The following is a 17,789-nucleotide window of genomic DNA, read 5'->3' on the forward strand; positions in this document are numbered from 1 at the left end:
AGGCAGACAAAAAAAAAAAAAAAGTAAAAACGAATGAACAAAACAAGTTCAGACAGAGACTGGTGTTAAGGACAAAACACAAAACCATATGATGTGACAAGTGGCTGGAGGTAAGTACATTTCAGAATGGGACCGCAGAGACAAGATTTTGGATGAAAAAATACCAATCTCCATTTCTGAGAGGCTAGTTAATACAGGATTTTTTCTTTGTCTCTCTCCTGCTGACCATATTTTGCCATTTCACTAATTATTATTGTTCCATTAAAGTGCTGAAATGCCAGTCAATAAATGATTATTGAGATCCCACTGTGTTCTCAGCACCAGTACGATTGGAAAATGTGGTTGAATTCAAACAGCTAATTCTACTGCTGTGATAAAATATGAGGTAGAGAATGATGCTGAAATCAGTAAATAACTTAAGCCTTCTCTTTTTGAGGGGTGCATTTGAGTCTAAGTCTCCCCAGTCCATTCATATATCACAAATCTTGAGATTGAGCCATCAGTGTTTCAGGAACTTCTTCAAGAGGAGGCATCATTTATTGCCACTAGATGGCACCAATTATTTTCATATTTTTAGACCCCCTCCTCCCCAAATACCCTTTTTCTATGTAATGGCCATATTTAAAATGGAAGAATCTTGCTTAACACCATTATTAATAAAGTTATTGTTCTTTATTAATACTTTCCTATAGGAAGGATCACAGAAATAGCTCTATAGACGGTATGTTCATTCGCTGACATGTTTGTTTAATTATATTTGTTCCATTTTTTTAAATGAATTAATGTCTTTGAAAACGTAAAAAGGAAAGAAGTAATTGAGTATATGAATATATATAATAATTGGATATATAACTATCAGGATCAAAAATAGCATATAAAAGTATACTATGATATTACCTAAAAAAGTTTTTAGATTTTAAACATCTTTGCGACCTCAAGATGAAAAATGAGTGCCTTAAACTAGCTGCTAGTTGACTATCACTATATTTCCTTCATTATAAGACAGTCCAAAAATAATACTCACTTTAATATCTGCCAGAGTTTTTTGCCTCATGGTAACGAGTGTTCGATATCTCTGTTCTTCCTCATAGATTCTCTCTTCGTAGATTTTTTTCTCACTTATGAGATGATCAAACACACCTTGTGCGTGCTCCCTTTTATATCTCATGGTTATAAATTCGTTCCTATGAAGAAAGAATTGTATTTTCCACTAATCAATTCCTATTTTATTTTTTAAAATACATTTGTGATACATTTTAAGAGAGCCAATATTGAGAAGTCTTAGAACTGAAGGGCTTTGGGAAAATGCCCTAATCCTTTCCATAGGCCTACCTCCATGGAACGACTTCTAAATGATCCAGTTGGAGAAAATCTCTGGAGAAATTTATTGGATTCTCTTGGGTGCCCACCCAGCATGCCTCTATTTTGTTGTCATTCTAAAAGAAACCCTCTTCCACGTAGCATATAACACCAGAGATACCTTATAATTAGATTAAGCCAATTAGCATGGGGCTAATTATTTAGGAGTGAACATATATATTAGTATAGACTAATAAGATGAAAGACAAGGACCTAATTCCACACAGAAAAGGCTCAACATCCACTAAATGTGAATGAGCCATGTTTTCAAACTTGATGACAATGGACATAGTGGAGAGAGAAAAAAATAAGTACCTAGTGCCGAGCTGCCGATTCACTAATATCAACCAACTCTGCAGCTTACCCTACCCAATGGTCCCTGTTATATAATATGACACATTTCCCTATTGTTTAGTTTAAGCTGCTGTGTGAATATGTTTTTTTGTGAATGTGTGTGTGTATTTTGTCATTTGTAACTAAGTATATACTGACACAGGTTAAATTATTTTTATTTAAATAAGGAAAAACACTAATAGAAAAAGCATCAAAAAGTGGTTAAAACAATAATGAAAACAAATACACTTCAGAAATAATTGCCAGAGTTGATCAGTAACACAGAGTGCAGAATAAACAGAGCTGCAAAAGCTCAGCCCTGTCTTATGTTACCCATATTTGTTTTTATCTCTGCTGGTATAGAAAATTGAGTCATTTGCACAGTTAGCTAAAAAGGCAGCAGGACTAAGTTTTTGAGGGGCTGAAATGTTAAAGTGCTTTGAATATACTATCTCATTTAATACAATAACAAACCTATGAAAGAATTATCATTATAGCAATTTACAGATGAGGAAACTAAACTTCACCATAATTAGCTTACATAAGCTAATTAGTAAATAACAGAAACAGAATGCAAATCCAGTTTTGTCTTACTCTGTTTGATGCAGCAGCTCCAGCACTAAATACTCATTTTTTTTTCTCTCTTTCTCTACTATGGCTATTATCAGAAATTTGAAAATGTTTTTTGTTCACATTTTTAGATGTGAGCCTCACCTTCTAAATACAATAAGGTCCCTCCCTTTTATCTGTCTTGCCCATGTTTTTTCCACTTCATCATTCATACCAAAAACATCCAAAATTCTTATGTGATATCCTATATAAATATTCACTAATATCAATATTATGGAACATAGAAACCATGAAATTCACATGGGGAAGAATTAGTATGACCAGAGCCAAAAAATTCTCATAGTTGCTCCCAGCAAACATCACTGTATCTTGACCACATATACTTTGTTCTCTACACTAAATATTTTGAGATTGGATTATATTCAACACGGCATATTTATTAGTTAATTATACACACATACATTATATAGACTATATATGTTTATATGTATATCTATGCATGAAAATAAGTGTTTCCTTTCTCATAGTGATAAAAAGAATAAACTCTGAAGTCATATGGGTCTTGGTCTAAATCCTTCCACATTCTAATTAAGAAACAGTTGTAAAAATTAGAGTCAAGGACAGCTTTAATTGCTATTATTCTAATCACCATATTTTAATCATTTTGCATATGCAAATTTCTATTTCTAAAATTATCTTCAGATACTTGAAGGTACATTTTCCCATTTGTCATTTCTTTGTTCTTGGTGTCTGGCACTAGGCACACTGTGGGTTCTTAATAAGTAATGATTAACTTGATACAGTCACCTATTGAAAATACCAGTAGATTATTACTAATACAGTTTATTTGCAATAATCATCCTTTCCAAATATTATTTGACACTATCCATCATCATTGTTAATTAATAAATCTATAAACAATGTCACAGCATCAACTATTCTTTTCTCCCTTTCCTGTGAGAAGGCAAAATTTTGTCAGGTTTACAGAGGGAATTGATTCACTGGGACATGGTGACTACTCTTGTCCCCAAAACAATATAATCTAGCCACAGAATAGAAGAAAATGTTAGAATTGAAATGACAAGAATTCCAAAGAAAAGAAATTCACTAACTCTTAAACTAAAACTTTATAAGTTTAATGTGAATTATATAATTTTAGACTTATACCACTGAGCCTCAAAATATTCTTACAGATGTTAAATAACGTGAATATCTTTCAAAAGAAACATATTTCCTTGCTTTCTTACACGATATACTGAATATGATTGTATTTTTCAGATAAAGCTGTATGATGATTTTGAACATAAGTTTTTACCCTGTAGTAACAACTACATAAATCCTTGTTGAGTGCACTGACTTGACTCTATTATGGTATGGTAATCAAGCCGTGGGTAACTGTTTTTCTGACATTTTATCCCTCAAGTGCTATGATTTTGCTAATGCTGTGTTAGCCTTCGTATTTAAATCAAACTATAATTCCTAAGTGTACCAATGCATATTCTTCCCATAGTCCATCAAGCTCTGTTCTCAATATATTACAAAATAGAAAAGTAAGAACCAAAAGGAATAAGGGAAAAATATTTAAGTTCTAAGTGAGGGTCTTATGGAAACACTAAAGGTCTTAAGAGTATGATCATTCTTTGAGTGAAAGACCTTATTAAACCTTGTTAGGTATCCCCCTGATTAGTAAAGGGACCAAATAAGAGGTTTCTGAAGACAATAAATATGAACAAGTTACATAAGGTTTTGTAGAATATCTATTTCTAAAAGATTACCTCAAAACTTAACAAAAAAGGTTGGGCGAAAAACCATATATTATTAACCATGTCATGTGAGTGAGAAATACCGAAATTAGCAGGAAAGATTATTAATTTCATAATTAATAAAAGTTCTTATACTTGGAAAAGAACAAACATTGCCAGTTATTCAAATAAGAATAAATCCAGAGTGGGGTGCCTGGGTGGCTCAGTCAGTTAAGTGTCTGCCTTCAGTTCAGGTCATGATCCCAGGGTCCTGGGATTGAGCCCTGCCTGGGGTTCCATGTTCAACGGGGATTCTGCTTCTCATTCTCTTCCCTGCTCATGCTCTCTCCCTCTCTCTTTTTCTCTCTCAAAAAATAAATAAAATCTTAAAAAAAAAAACCCAGGGGAATAATAAAAAATGAACGCAATTTATGTTTGTTTGTTTTTTATGTAGGTACCACGCCCAGGGTGGAGCCCAACGTGGCGCTTAAACTCACAAACCTGAGATCAAGACCTGAGCCCAAGAGTCTGACACTTAATTGACTGAGCCACCCAGGCGCCCCCACAATTTATGTGTTTAAACCAAAATTATCAAATCACATGTGCTACTCCACATAAAATAATGATGGGAAATAATGGACCATTTTAAGAATAAACCTTAAAGAAATTTGGTCTTATCTCTTTTATAAATAATATATTGAACATTTAATATTTTGATAAAATTTAAGTACTTACTTTAAACTCCCAAGTGTCTGAGCAAAAATAATATTTTCTTTCTCTTTTTCTTTTAATTTCTTATTCAATTGATCTATTTTTGAATGATAAATAATTGTTTTACTTTTAGTGTTCTCTATTTCTCTAAAAATTATTGAGCGCTTATCCTGGAAAATAAATTCAAGGATGTTTCATTTTAAATACTAGAATTTTCAAATCCTTGCAACTTAAGGACACAATTACATCTGGCCATGTAAACAATTAAAAGCAAATAGTAACTTATTATCAGTGTAAGTAACAACTTAGGTTTATGTTTTCTCTTCTCCATAGTTACATCTGATGAGATTGTCTAAAAGATGGCTTAGAACAATATAGTCTCTCTCCCCACATCTCTCTTCCTCTGTCTCCCTTTTCCCCTCTCTCCCCTGCACTGTCTTCCCCCCCCCCCACATACCCTCATACAAGCACACCTTAAAGGCATGTCTTTTCAAAATATAGACATGTGGATGGGATGCCTGGATGGCTCAGTTGGTTAAGCTCTGCCTTTGACTCAGGTCATGATCTCAGAGTCCTGGGATTGAATTCTGCCTTGAGCTCCCTGCTCAATGGGGAAGTCTGCTTCTCCCTCTACCCCTCTCCCTGCTCATATCTCTCTCTCCCTCTCTCTCTCAAATAAATAAAATCTTTAAAAAATATATAAACATGTCATTACTGGTTTTCAAATGTGTACACTGAAGGTGGGCAAGGATATACATTGTCCTGATCTTTCAAATAAAAGAAGCCAATATTTAATACCAGCACACTTCCCCAAAGCTGGCCTGTGCAATTCCAAACTGAAGATTTGATTTTGCCTCTATTTTTTGCATGATCCTTTCATGACTGTTGATGTTTATATTGACTGAATGATTTACTGATTGGATGACTGACTTACTGAATGCTATTCCCCACATTTGGCATTGCTTCTAATTAGTGCTACTCTTCCAAATGATTTCAGATATCAACTGCTCCCTTTGTTCTTATTTTCTTCCATTTACCCCATATGCTCTCTGATTCTTTCTCTATTCTTACAGATTTCAAGAAGGTTAATCTTTTATATTTATTTTCCTATAAAAATCTGCTGTTGTCCATGACTTTCAACACTGGGTATTGTATTTGGATTTTCATACCTTCCCTTTGTTTCTTTTTCTGAAAGTTCTGGAATTAGTCTACTGATAAATGAGGGGTTTTTTGGTTTACTTGTTTTTAATAAATGAATGTAGTTGAAAGATGGCTGACTAGGATTCTTCAATGTGACCAACAGGATATTATATTATTACTGGGAGAAAAGTCAATCCCCCCAAAAAGTGTGAAGAGGTGTAAGTAGGTAGGAGTCAAAGAGGATGGGCGACTCTGGGTACAGCGTGCTATGACTAAACTTGAATTTTAAGTCAGATTCCATAATTCATGCCTTAATCTAGAATGACGATTCTCACAGGAAACTCAGAAGACATCAGAAGCAATGGTATCAACAACTTAGACCATACCAGCCAATTCAGCAGTGCTGAAGGTGGTGTCAGAAGACTCTACACTAAACGAAAGAGACAGTGTGCTTCCTGCAAACAGCAATGAAAAGCAAAAAAATGGTATTTTGCCACTTTAATAGGTACCATCAGTGAGGCTTTGGTAAATATAAACAGCATGGCATCAAAAATATCAGAAACATCATTATAGTGAGACGAGTCTAGAGAGAAGCTGTTAGATGTCATATGTCAATCAGGAGTACAAATCTGCACATCTGCAGTGAGCAAAAGTTTGGGGACTCCCCCCAATGGCCATTTCTAAGTCTTTTGATAAATGTTGACTGCCACCACAGCAAATGGGAATAGAAGCATAAAACAGTACATTTATAATCTGACCATTCTTTGGCTTATTTTTTCTCTCTCCTGGGGGACACAGGCTTCAGTAATTTGAAGGCTTTCCAACCCAAGGGTACTTTCATGTCCAGACCTGGAAGAATCTAAAAATCTGAATTGCAATTAATTAATGTTTTAGTATACAACATTTTTCATATTAGGTAATATTAGGTAATAAAGATTATATTCAGATTCTCAATTATTAATTTCAAATTATATTTTTAATTTTTAAGATTTTTTTTAAGATTTTAGATTAAGAATTTAAGATTTTAAGATTTTTATTTAGATTTATTTTTTAAATTATCTAAACATAGTAAGTTTAGAATCTACACCTAAGATTTAATTTGGGGTTAAAAATAGTAAAAATTCAGTAATGGCCCATGTGGCGAAGATAAAATTATTTGTCTTAAAAATTATTTGTCTTAGAACTTAAGTTCTTAGAAGACAGAAACAGGATCTACAGTATGGCTTGTACACCTATTAGCATAAAAGTACTTAAAAAGTGCTATTAATGATGTTTGACATTACAATAGTTTGGGGTTCAACAGCATGGTGCATAAGGCATTTCTTCACCTGTACATTGCCCATCTCTCTAGCTTCATCTCTTTTCACTCTTATAATAGGTGCCCTGCTCTCTGGTCATACCAAAATACTTGCAATTCCACAAACACATAGTGCTATTCCATGATTGCTTTGCTTTGCAAGCAATACCTGTTTCTAAAATGTCACTTCATTTCTTCATCAATTTAAAAATTATATAATGATAGTAATGATAATAAGTACCTCCAGTGACAATAATTTTTTAAGGCTTTTTGTACATCTTCTCTATTCTCCACAACATCATAGAAACGTAAGTATTTAACCTTCATTTACTCCATTAGTAGTTCTCATTTTTAGATATAATTTCCTCTGAAAAACCTTCCCAATTCCCTTAGTTCAGTCAGGTTTCCTCCTCCATGACACTTCTCTACCTCATTATACTTCTGTCATGGCTTTGCTCACAGTGTATTAATGCTCTCTGTGTCCTTGTCTACTCCCCAACAAGGTGATGTACTTCTTGAGGAAACAAAGTTCTCCTTTTACTTCCCCAATTCCAGCAAATCCCAACAGTTTAATATATCTCAAGTGCTTACTAGTAAATGGAAAGACAAACTTATTCAAAAGAAAAATAGAAAATTAACCCTTCTCCTCTAGCCCTTCAACTCCTGGTACCTTCTATCATATTGAGCACACACACAAAGAAAGTGTTCAGCCATATTTTTCATTGAAACTTGTTATATTTATTAGACTAATACCACCTTTGGCAATTTTTAGTTAATACTTTTGGAAACTAGTATTTAGATGTGGACATGAGAACTGGGTGGTTTTCCATTGCCGTGTTCAACACATATGTTTTACCTTCGTGACATGTGTTCCGGTAATTTGTTGTCAATAACAGTAGTATGTTGAGTAGTAGGAGCTTGTCTCAATGTTTTTGTTCCTGATTTTAATGGAAATACTTTTAATGTGTCACCATTAAGTATAACGTTTGCTGGAAAATACTGGTAGACACACTATAACATTATCAAGGTAAGGATGTTTTCATTCTATTTCTACATAGTTTTTTTTTTTTTTTTAAAGATTTTATTTATTTATTTGACAGAGATAGAGACAGCCAGCGAGAGAGGGAACACAAGCAGGAGGAGTGGGAGAGGAAGAAGCAGGCTCATAGTGGAGGAGCCTGATGTGGGGCTCGATCCCATAACGCCAGGATCACGCCCTGAGCCGAAGGCAGACGCTTAACCACTGTGCCACTCAGGCGCCCCCTATTTCTACATAGTTAAAAGACTTTTGGAAAATCATCTGTGGCTACAGTGTTTTATTAAATATTTTAGGTTAATTGTCTTTCATTTCTGTAAATGTACTGAATTATATTAGTACAGTTGATCCTTGAACAACACAGGTTTGACCTGTGCAGGTCTGCTTACATGCAGATTTTTCACAGCACACTACTGTAAATGTATTTTTTCTTCTTTATGATTTTCCTAATAACATTTTCTTTTGTCCAGCATACTTTAATATAAGGATATAGTATATAATATCTATAGCATCTAATATATTTGTTAATAAACTATTGTTATCAGTAAAGCTTCCAATCAACAGTAGGCTATTAGTAGTTAAGTTTTGGGGGAGTCAAAAGTTACACATGGATTTTTGACTACATGGAGGCTGGCACCGCCTAAACCCTGCGTTGTTCAAGTGTCAGCTGTACATTTGTTTATGTTGACTCATCTTCACATTCTTCAGTGGAATCTTACTTTGCATAATACATGCTTTTTAATCACATTGTAAAAACTCAATTCACTGCTATATTTAAGAGTTTGTCATCTGTGTTCATAAGTGAGATCACCTATAGATTTCTTTTTCAAGCTAGTATTTTTCAGTTACAGTTTCAGAATTATATTATTACAGAATGAATTTAGAAGCTTTCAATACTTTCATATGGTCTGTATCTGGTTTTTATAAGGAGGCCTGTAAAGTATTTGGGCTTGTTCTTTTGTTTGTTTGTTTGTTTTTAATTTTTTTTTTCTTTTAGAGAGAGAGAGTACACATACGTGCAAGCTGGGGGAGAGGGGCAGAGGGAGAGGGAGAAAGAGAATCTCAAGTAGGCTCCATGCCCAGCATGGAGTCCAACGTGGGGCTCAAGCTCAACTACCTTGAGATCATGACCTGAACTGAAATCAAGAGTCAGAGGCTTAACTGACTAAGTCACCCAGGCACCCCTGTGCTTGTTCTTGTGGTTAGTGGTATAGATAAATTACATTTATCCTATAATTTTTACTCTACTCTTGTTGTGATTTTCCCTCTTTACCCAGTTTTCATTATTTGTATTTTATAAATAAATTACATACTTCATCTAAATTTTAAAACAAACTTCTATGCAAAATAGCATTCTTTCTCCACTACTATACATAATTACATCTCTTTTAATTTTTCCCATAGCTGTTTTTATCTTCTTTCTGTCCTCATAGATATGCTAAGTACTTTACGTTTTTCTTACCAATATAATTTATTGGTAATACTAACGTATTACCTTGGTCTGTTCCATAAATTTTGCTGTATAGTTTACCATCAGTCATTTATAAAAATTTGTGCTTCTAAATATTCCTTAACACAGAAGCAAATAATGCAAAAAAATGTAATTTAAAAAATGTTTCCAGTAATCTGGCTTTTTTTTTTTTGCTCTACTTTTTTTGTTATTGAGTTCTGATTTTGCTTTACTGTATTCAACAAAAGTAACCTGTATGATCTGACCAGAATAATGTAATGGTTAGGAGCACAGACTGTAATGCCAGCGCTGGATTTAGTGAATCTCAACTCCACCATTAATGAGCTGTGTGAAACTGAACAAGTTAATTCAAAAACAAGGCATTAGATTCTTCAACGGCAGAATGGGGATAATAATAGCACAATCTTCACAGAGTTATTATGAAGTTGAAATGAGTTAATATGTCTGAGCACTTAAAATAATGCCTGGTATACAGAGGACATGTAAAATACCAGTATCTGTTGTTATTATTATTACCATTTTCCTCGATAATTTTTACATTTCTTTTGTGGCCTAGCACAAACTTTTTAAAAAATGATATGATTACATCTCTATCTCATAGCCAACATGCTGTCCACCAACAAATCCAACTGATGTGACCTTCAAAGTATATACAGAGGAGAGCAAGTTAAAGACAATGGACTATCTCCACTCTCCCATATCCAGTGATTCTCTAAAGACAGAATATTTGTGAAGAAGATTTTCAGGGAGCAAATATTTATAATTTGGAAAAAGCCCTGAAGCCCTTTGATATATGATGCCTACACACCAGCTTGAGGGTAAAACTGAGAGGTTGGATATTAACAGATGTTTCAGTCTGTATATTGGTCTCATCTGTAGAAACACGGTATTAGTTAGTACGATACAAATCCCTACCTCTACTTTGTGGGAGAGGTTAACAGGAGGATGCACTAGTACAATGGGAAAAACAGTGTAAGAGAGAAAAAATGAAGACACAGAGACTGTGTTGTGTGTGTGTGTGTGTGTGTGTGTGTGTAGAAACGACTTAGAGCAACCAATTAGAAATGAGAGGCATCCACCTAAAATAAATTTGCTTGAATAGTTTTCATTGACATAAAGAAGTTGTAAATTCATAATTATTTTTGATGTTAAATTTCTTACCTCAGTTTCTATTATTGCATCACAGGTTTTCTTCCCCTTTCTTCGCAATTTTTGCTTAGTTCTTTCCACATTTCTTTTAACATAGTCTCTCCTCTCAATTATATCATTTAATGTCTAGAAGACATTCAGAAATTAAGACGTGCAGCATTTGCAATCCAATTATCCTGGCTTAGGCCAAATAGTTCCCAAGTGACAATTTTAATAATAACAATATATATTTTGGTATAAAGGAAAAGGACCACATATGATGTCTACATCCCAGTAGTCCATTTGAATTACCAGAGAAAACCAAAATCTATCCAATTTTAGCTAACTAACAAAAACTAAGAAGCTCACATAGAAATTGTACATTTTAACCATGATATTTAAAATATCTTAACCAGAATTAAAACTCCAAATACAAATTGTCAGCAATCATTACCAAAAGTACATAAAAACTTACTGTTTTCAAGAGTTTGTGTTAAACTGATAGTTCTTATGATTTATAAACTATTAAAAAATAATAAAAACAAAAATGATTACTGAACTATGAGATAAAACAATGGCTACTATAAAATAAAGGGGAATAAAAGTCATTAATCTTTTTGGGAATTCATTATACTCAGATGATTATACTGAGGCTTTTGAAGCAATTAATAAATTTCTATCACTAATGTAAGGAGGAGCCATTATTAAAATCATTTATCTCACTAGGTGTTAGTACTGGTCATATATTCATTACATGAGCTCTAGAATAAGCAATTACAAGCTCTGAGTATAGCAGTATACTCAGAATTTGTTGTTGCTATGTTTTATGGTCTGGTACAAGTAGCTGCATGCTTTTAGGCCCAAGTTTTCTGGAGTCTATGATCCAGATAAACTCTGTCTTGGCTATTTCATAGGAAGACTTTGAAGATCAAAATAAACTTTCATAATGGGAACATTTTATAAACCATAAAGCTTTTTAAATTGAAAAAAACCCTGAAAATTATTAAAGACTAAGAATATAAAATTATATCATCATTTACAAAGAAAAAAAAATCCTGTTGCCAAAATGGCCCAAATGAATATATGTATGTCCTCCCTGCATCTAACGACAAGAATATATAACTCTTACCACACCCTCTACTTTTCCAAAAGACTAATGACATGATGCATACATATTTTTCTACTAAATTTTTCTTTGGGAAGGGCTAGCAATATCAGTTACTGCCATAAACTTGTTGTTTTGAAAATATTTTATCGACATTTGCTTTATTTTTCATCCTAGGTGTCTTAACTTCTTCTACATACATCAAATATTTGCCATAAAAATGTCAAGATGCATTATATTTTATATTTGAGCAAACACAGCTTTAGCATTTTATTAACAAGCAGTGAAGACTTTGAATTAAATTTAACATAGTGGGCAATCACACCAGATAAATCGCTACCCATTCATTTGAAAACTGCTTTTCCTGAGTACACTCTAATATAGAGCATGGGGTTCCAGTAATAGCATTAAGAGTCTTGCTATGCAGCTCCACTATAGATCAGTTGTGTGGTCGTAAAATATGTACTTTTTTCGTGCTTTTATGTCTTCCTATGTGAAATCATAATATTCCAAGTAATCATGTAAAATCACATACATGACTTATTGACTTAAATATTCCCGGAAATTAGCTTCTGGATTACTAATAAATGCTTACATCAGAATGTTCTTTGTAGATAGTTCTGATTCTTATAGCATCTTCTTCTAGTTCCATCAGAGGTGTCTCTAGCTCTGCCAGTGCTAGAGCACACATTGCTTTCTCTTTCAAAACTTCCTGCTTCTCAAGTATCTGTTCTTCTTGAATGGAATACAGATTTTTCTGCCAGCAAAGATTTTAAATAATTCATTCAGTTATTAATTATCTAAACATGGGGATTAAAGAGTGCACTTGTAATGAGCACAGGGTGACATATGGAATTGTTGAATCACTATATTGTACACCTTAAACTAATATTTCATTGTATGTTAACTGACTGGAATTAAAACTTAAAAAAAAATAAACATTTATTGAGTCTCAATCCTGAGCCAGGCAGTAATGTTTGTTGTTATCTGAAAATTTTTAAAAAATTATGCCACCATAAAAAGCAATAAGTAAGAATATAGCATATTTATATAATACATAGTTATTAGAAAAAATGAGAGATAAATTTAATATAGACAATAAAAATCAAACATTCTTAAGTAAGTATTGGAAGATAATAAGGTTAAAAAGCACACTAACAACGAATATTGAAATATATGTAATTCCTGTAATCTAAGATCCAATAAAACTAATGAACAAGAAGTTAATGACAAAATATTAAGCAGAAAGGGCTAGAAGATTATAGAATTATTGAACATATATATTCATAGAAAAATAAATCAGAAAATTTGGCATTTTCAGCATATAGAAGTAGAGAACACTGTTTTTATATGTTTGAAAATCCCAAATTTCCTAACAGAAGAAATCACAATTTGTGTTTATTTAAAAAAAGACGAGAGGTCCAGATAATCTCAAATAAGTGTATAAAATGACACTGTTTAGAACTGTTTTGCCTCTTGATTTTATTTTCATAATTTTAAATATTTCTGTATTTCTGAAAGGGAGGCATTCTAGAAACATGCCAAGGATCAAACACCCAACCCTGGTTCCAAAGGATATCCAGGTGGTAGATAAAGATAAAAAAAATTAAAATAGATTTTGCTAGTTATAATAATTTAATTTCAAAATCTTTATATAGAAATATTATAGCATATTTTTCTTTCAGTGTCAAAGAAATTCCATTGAAAGGCACTAAAAGAAAACATAACATCATCACAAAGCAAACTAAAGAGACACTTAGGAATAAGATCTCACTGCCCTTTTACTAGACTGGCAGAAATTCCCATTAAGCCACAAAATGAGATATGTGTATGGGAGGTCAGTTTCTTTATGCATGATCAGACACTGCTAGTCGTACACAGAGGGCAACTGTCATCAGCTAAGGAGAGAAAACTGCTGGCTTGCAAACCAAGTAGTGAAAAGATGCCTCATTACAGGCAAATTTAAAATGCTAAGTAAAATACAAATTAAAGGAAGAATAAAATATTGAAACCAAGTTAGGATTACCTGAATCATCATTCCATTAGCCACTTTACCTCGTGTGAGTTTTTTCAAGAATTCTTCTCTACTCTACAAATTGTCAAACATTTAGAAAAGGAGGTTTTATTTATAGAATATCAGAAAACATTATTAAAGACAATTGCTAACACGAGATACATTTTACTTATAATAGAGAGTAAAATATTCATTAAAAATTGAGTATTATAAAAAAACAAAAACCAACCAACCAAACAAACAAACAAAACTCCTGATGTTATTTGAAGCAAAGTGATACAACCCCAAGAAAAAGAATACAGAATTTCAGTTCAGTTCAGTTTGTACTTTATAAGCCGGAACTAAAATACCAAAGTAACCAAAAAGGGAAAACTAACGAGTCTTCAACTCCTCTTTTTAAAAACTATCAGTTTGTTTTTAATATTACTTTCCAGAAGGCACACATTCAATTTTGAAAACAAGGTAGACACGATTCAAGTTTGAAGTTTGTAAAATGTGATCAGGTTCTCCATTTGGCTAGAATAAATTTTTTTCTTTAAAAAAAAAAACATTCCTTGGAAGTTAATGGGAAAAAATATGTGGATAGATTTAAACTCTCCGTAGTTATACTTGACATTACCACACAATCAGAGATACTGCCTTTTAATTATGCAATATGAATTATGTAGCTGCTAAAAACAGTATCAGGATTAAATGGATACATAATACTGTAGACTTAACACAACAGATAGAGTGTGGTCTTCTTAGTAAAATACCAATTGAACTATAATTGAAAATGTTCAAGAATAGAGGCCGGAGAATGACAGAGTTATATAGTAGTTGTAAAAACATTTCCTAAATAAAGTGTTGAATAAATGCATTAACAAACAACAAACAAACTGCTTTTGGTTCCTAGGTTGGGTAATTAAACTGTAAAAGTTTTAGGGTCTTTCAGACTCAAAAATATGTTTTTAAAAAAATCTCTTTATATAATGAGAAACTCGAGATCCATTAAAATATCATAATCACACATATTCTTATTTATAAACAGCGTGTTAAGGATGGAGAGTGAAACCAGGCCTATAAGATGTTTTCCTGAGACATGGGGAAATAGGTGAAGTGGTAGGAAATGCAGACATAAGTGCCTGAATCAGAACTGAAAGAAGACTGCCACTTTTATGAACGTGGCTTGCAACCCAGCTTTTCAGTTCTCATTGCCAGTTCATTGTAAAGGGAATGAAAGCCCACAACAGCTGCCATTTCACAACTATTACAATAATGGATTCAACCAAAAATTAACAATAGATGCTAAATTGAAGTGTGTGTATATATATATATATATATATATATATATATATATATGAATGAAACAAAGACAATTGCCTTTTCTTAAAATATTGCTCAGTTGAGTATTTATTAATAATAATTGCAACAGGAAAAATGAATATATGTTTGTCATAACTTTAACCAAATTATCAAACTTATTATCACTAGTACTGAGACAAACTTACACTACGTGCTTTGTGATGTTTCACTATGTAATATTCCTGCCAAAAGTGTTTAACCTGAATCTTAATCATGAGCAAACAAAAAATAAATCCATAGCGAGAGATGTTCTGCAAATAGGCCAAGACTCTTCAACAAATGTCAATGTAATGAAAGACAATTTTTTTTTAAATGTAGGAGACTCTAAGATGAAAGGAGACTCAAAAGTTATGAGATAAATGCAATGCATGAGGCTAAGTTACACATAGAAACCAACCGAATTAGAGAAATTTGCATGTGAACTATGTATTTGTGCCAGTTATGTAATTATTGCCTCTTAGTTCTAAATCCACTCTTTTAACTCTAATTTGAGGTGCTGGAGCTGTGTATGTGAACAGTTTTCTTTTCCCAGCTGGAGTTAAGTTAGGCTGTGTCAATAGAGGGCAGTGGAAGGGCTTAGGAGGCTGCAGCAAGGTGCTTCATTCACATCCTTGTTCTGATTCCAGTTATTTTATTCTTTCTGTAGAATTGTTGCCAGCTGGTATGTGGAAAACCAATGGTGCTTACCCTCTAGCCATGTTCTCTACCCAGAAACTCCATTCAAACTCCATTTAACCTCCATCAAATTCTCTGGCATCTGGCAGGTGGCTGCTTATGGTTATCCACTGAGACACAGCCATACTCTCTCCAGTAAGACCTTACTCTGCTTTGGGGGAAGGCGGCCTCTTCCATGCTTATTACTGCTTTCGGTACTTTCTTCATCTACAAATGCTGTGGCTGCCCCCTATACTTGGCTATTCTTATATTCAGAGGTCAACAAGCTTTCTCTGTAAAAAGTTACTAAAAAATTTTGGCTTTGGGGACATAAAGTCTCTGTAACAATTAGTTAACTCTGGTTTTGGAGAATGAAGTATATCAAAAGATCACTCTGAAGAGCTCGAAAGAAACCAAAGAAAAGGGGGAGCATTCTCAGATGCTGAGAAGAGCCCACACTGTTAATAGTCACCTTTGACCTGCTGCCTGGCTTTAGCAGCCAAAAACCAGAAGGTGGCAGCAAAGAGCTATTATACTGGAAGAGACTTAGGCTAGGACAAAGAACTGAAGAGCAATGTAATGATGCTGTGTGTCCAGAAACTCACTTTTAAAGAGAAAAGAGGAGTAAATACTAAATATAAATAGATATAAGCTCAGAATCAAGGCAGTAGCATCAGTCTGCTTTCCAGTGGTGGAGGGGAGCTAAGACAAAAGTTGGAAAACTCAAATAATTATAAAAGTTCTGAGACCAGGACAAAAATAAATAGACTTTAAAATTAAGATTTATAGTCATAAAGAAAAATTTAGTATTTCTGCAAATAACTGAGTTGGACTGAATCAGTGGGACAGAGCAGCTCTGGCTCTATGTTGTTAGAGTACTATTTAGTGGCCAAATCCTAACAAAAACTCCAGGTAGCAGCCCAAACTGATTCTTTCCAAAAATAAACACAAGGGTAATATTTCACCTTTTTTCCTATGAAAATATATGGGGTTCTTTTCGTGGAAACACTTTTAAATTACAAAAAGTAAAATTAAAATAACTTGAATCTACAAACCCAGAGATATGCATTGTGACTTTTTCGTGTATTCCTTTTTAGGTCCAGGCATGAAAATTGTTGTTTGGTAGAATCAGCCTAGTAAGATCTTTCTCAGCCACTGAAAAAACCTGAAAGTCCCATTTTTTAAAACTAAAAACTGAATGAATTTACAATTTATTCTTGGACTCACATATTTTAACAACTATTCTACTACTGAAAATTTGTTTATTCAGTTTTCCCAATATATGTTAATTATGTATTCATGCTTTCCATAAACATTTACTGAATAGCTACTTTGTTTTAAGCCCTGTTCTAGACATTGAGATGCCCCAGTGTACAAAGCAAACAATTCTTATCCTCCTGGAACATATTCTTGTTATTATGTAACTATTATAAACATACTTGTTATTATGTAACTATTATAAACATACTTAACATTTATCTTTGTAGCCTTTGCTCATCTTTGTTACCTGTTGATTATTATGCAACTATTCTTGTTATTATGTAACTATTATAAACATACTTAACATTATCTTTGTAGCCTTTGTTCATCTTCGTTACCTGGTGATTTTCTTTAAGTCCTGGTTTTTAGAAATAATGTTAATTAACTATAGATTACAAATGTATTTAAAGTTCTCTCTATATATATTGGTTTAATATTCACAAATCAGTCAACGTGATACATGACATGAACAAAATGAAGGATAAAAACCATATGATCATCTCAACAGATGCAGAAAAAAACATTTGACAAAATCCAACATCTGTTCATGATTAAAAACTCTCAACAAAGTGGGTTTAGAGGGAACATACCTCAACATAAAGGCATGACAAACGAATAGCTAACA

At 33.1% G+C, this 17,789-nt stretch overlaps 1 protein-coding gene across 1 annotated transcript in view; it reads right to left on the reverse strand.

Annotated features, from left to right (window-relative positions):
- CCDC178 (coiled-coil domain containing 178) overlaps positions 1–17,789 on the reverse strand; it is a 343,537-nt gene that overhangs the window by 229,345 nt on the left and 96,403 nt on the right. Inside the window, 5 exon segments of the mRNA XM_034642198.1 lie at positions 1,025–1,184; positions 4,740–4,885; positions 10,821–10,934; positions 12,488–12,649; positions 13,919–13,981. Of these exon segments, the coding sequence (XP_034498089.1) occupies positions 1,025–1,184; positions 4,740–4,885; positions 10,821–10,934; positions 12,488–12,649; positions 13,919–13,981 (645 nt within the window).

This window comes from Ailuropoda melanoleuca, chromosome 14 (genome assembly GCF_002007445.2).
Source record: "Ailuropoda melanoleuca isolate Jingjing chromosome 14, ASM200744v2, whole genome shotgun sequence".
In the NCBI taxonomy this organism is placed as follows: domain Eukaryota; kingdom Metazoa; phylum Chordata; class Mammalia; order Carnivora; family Ursidae; genus Ailuropoda; species Ailuropoda melanoleuca.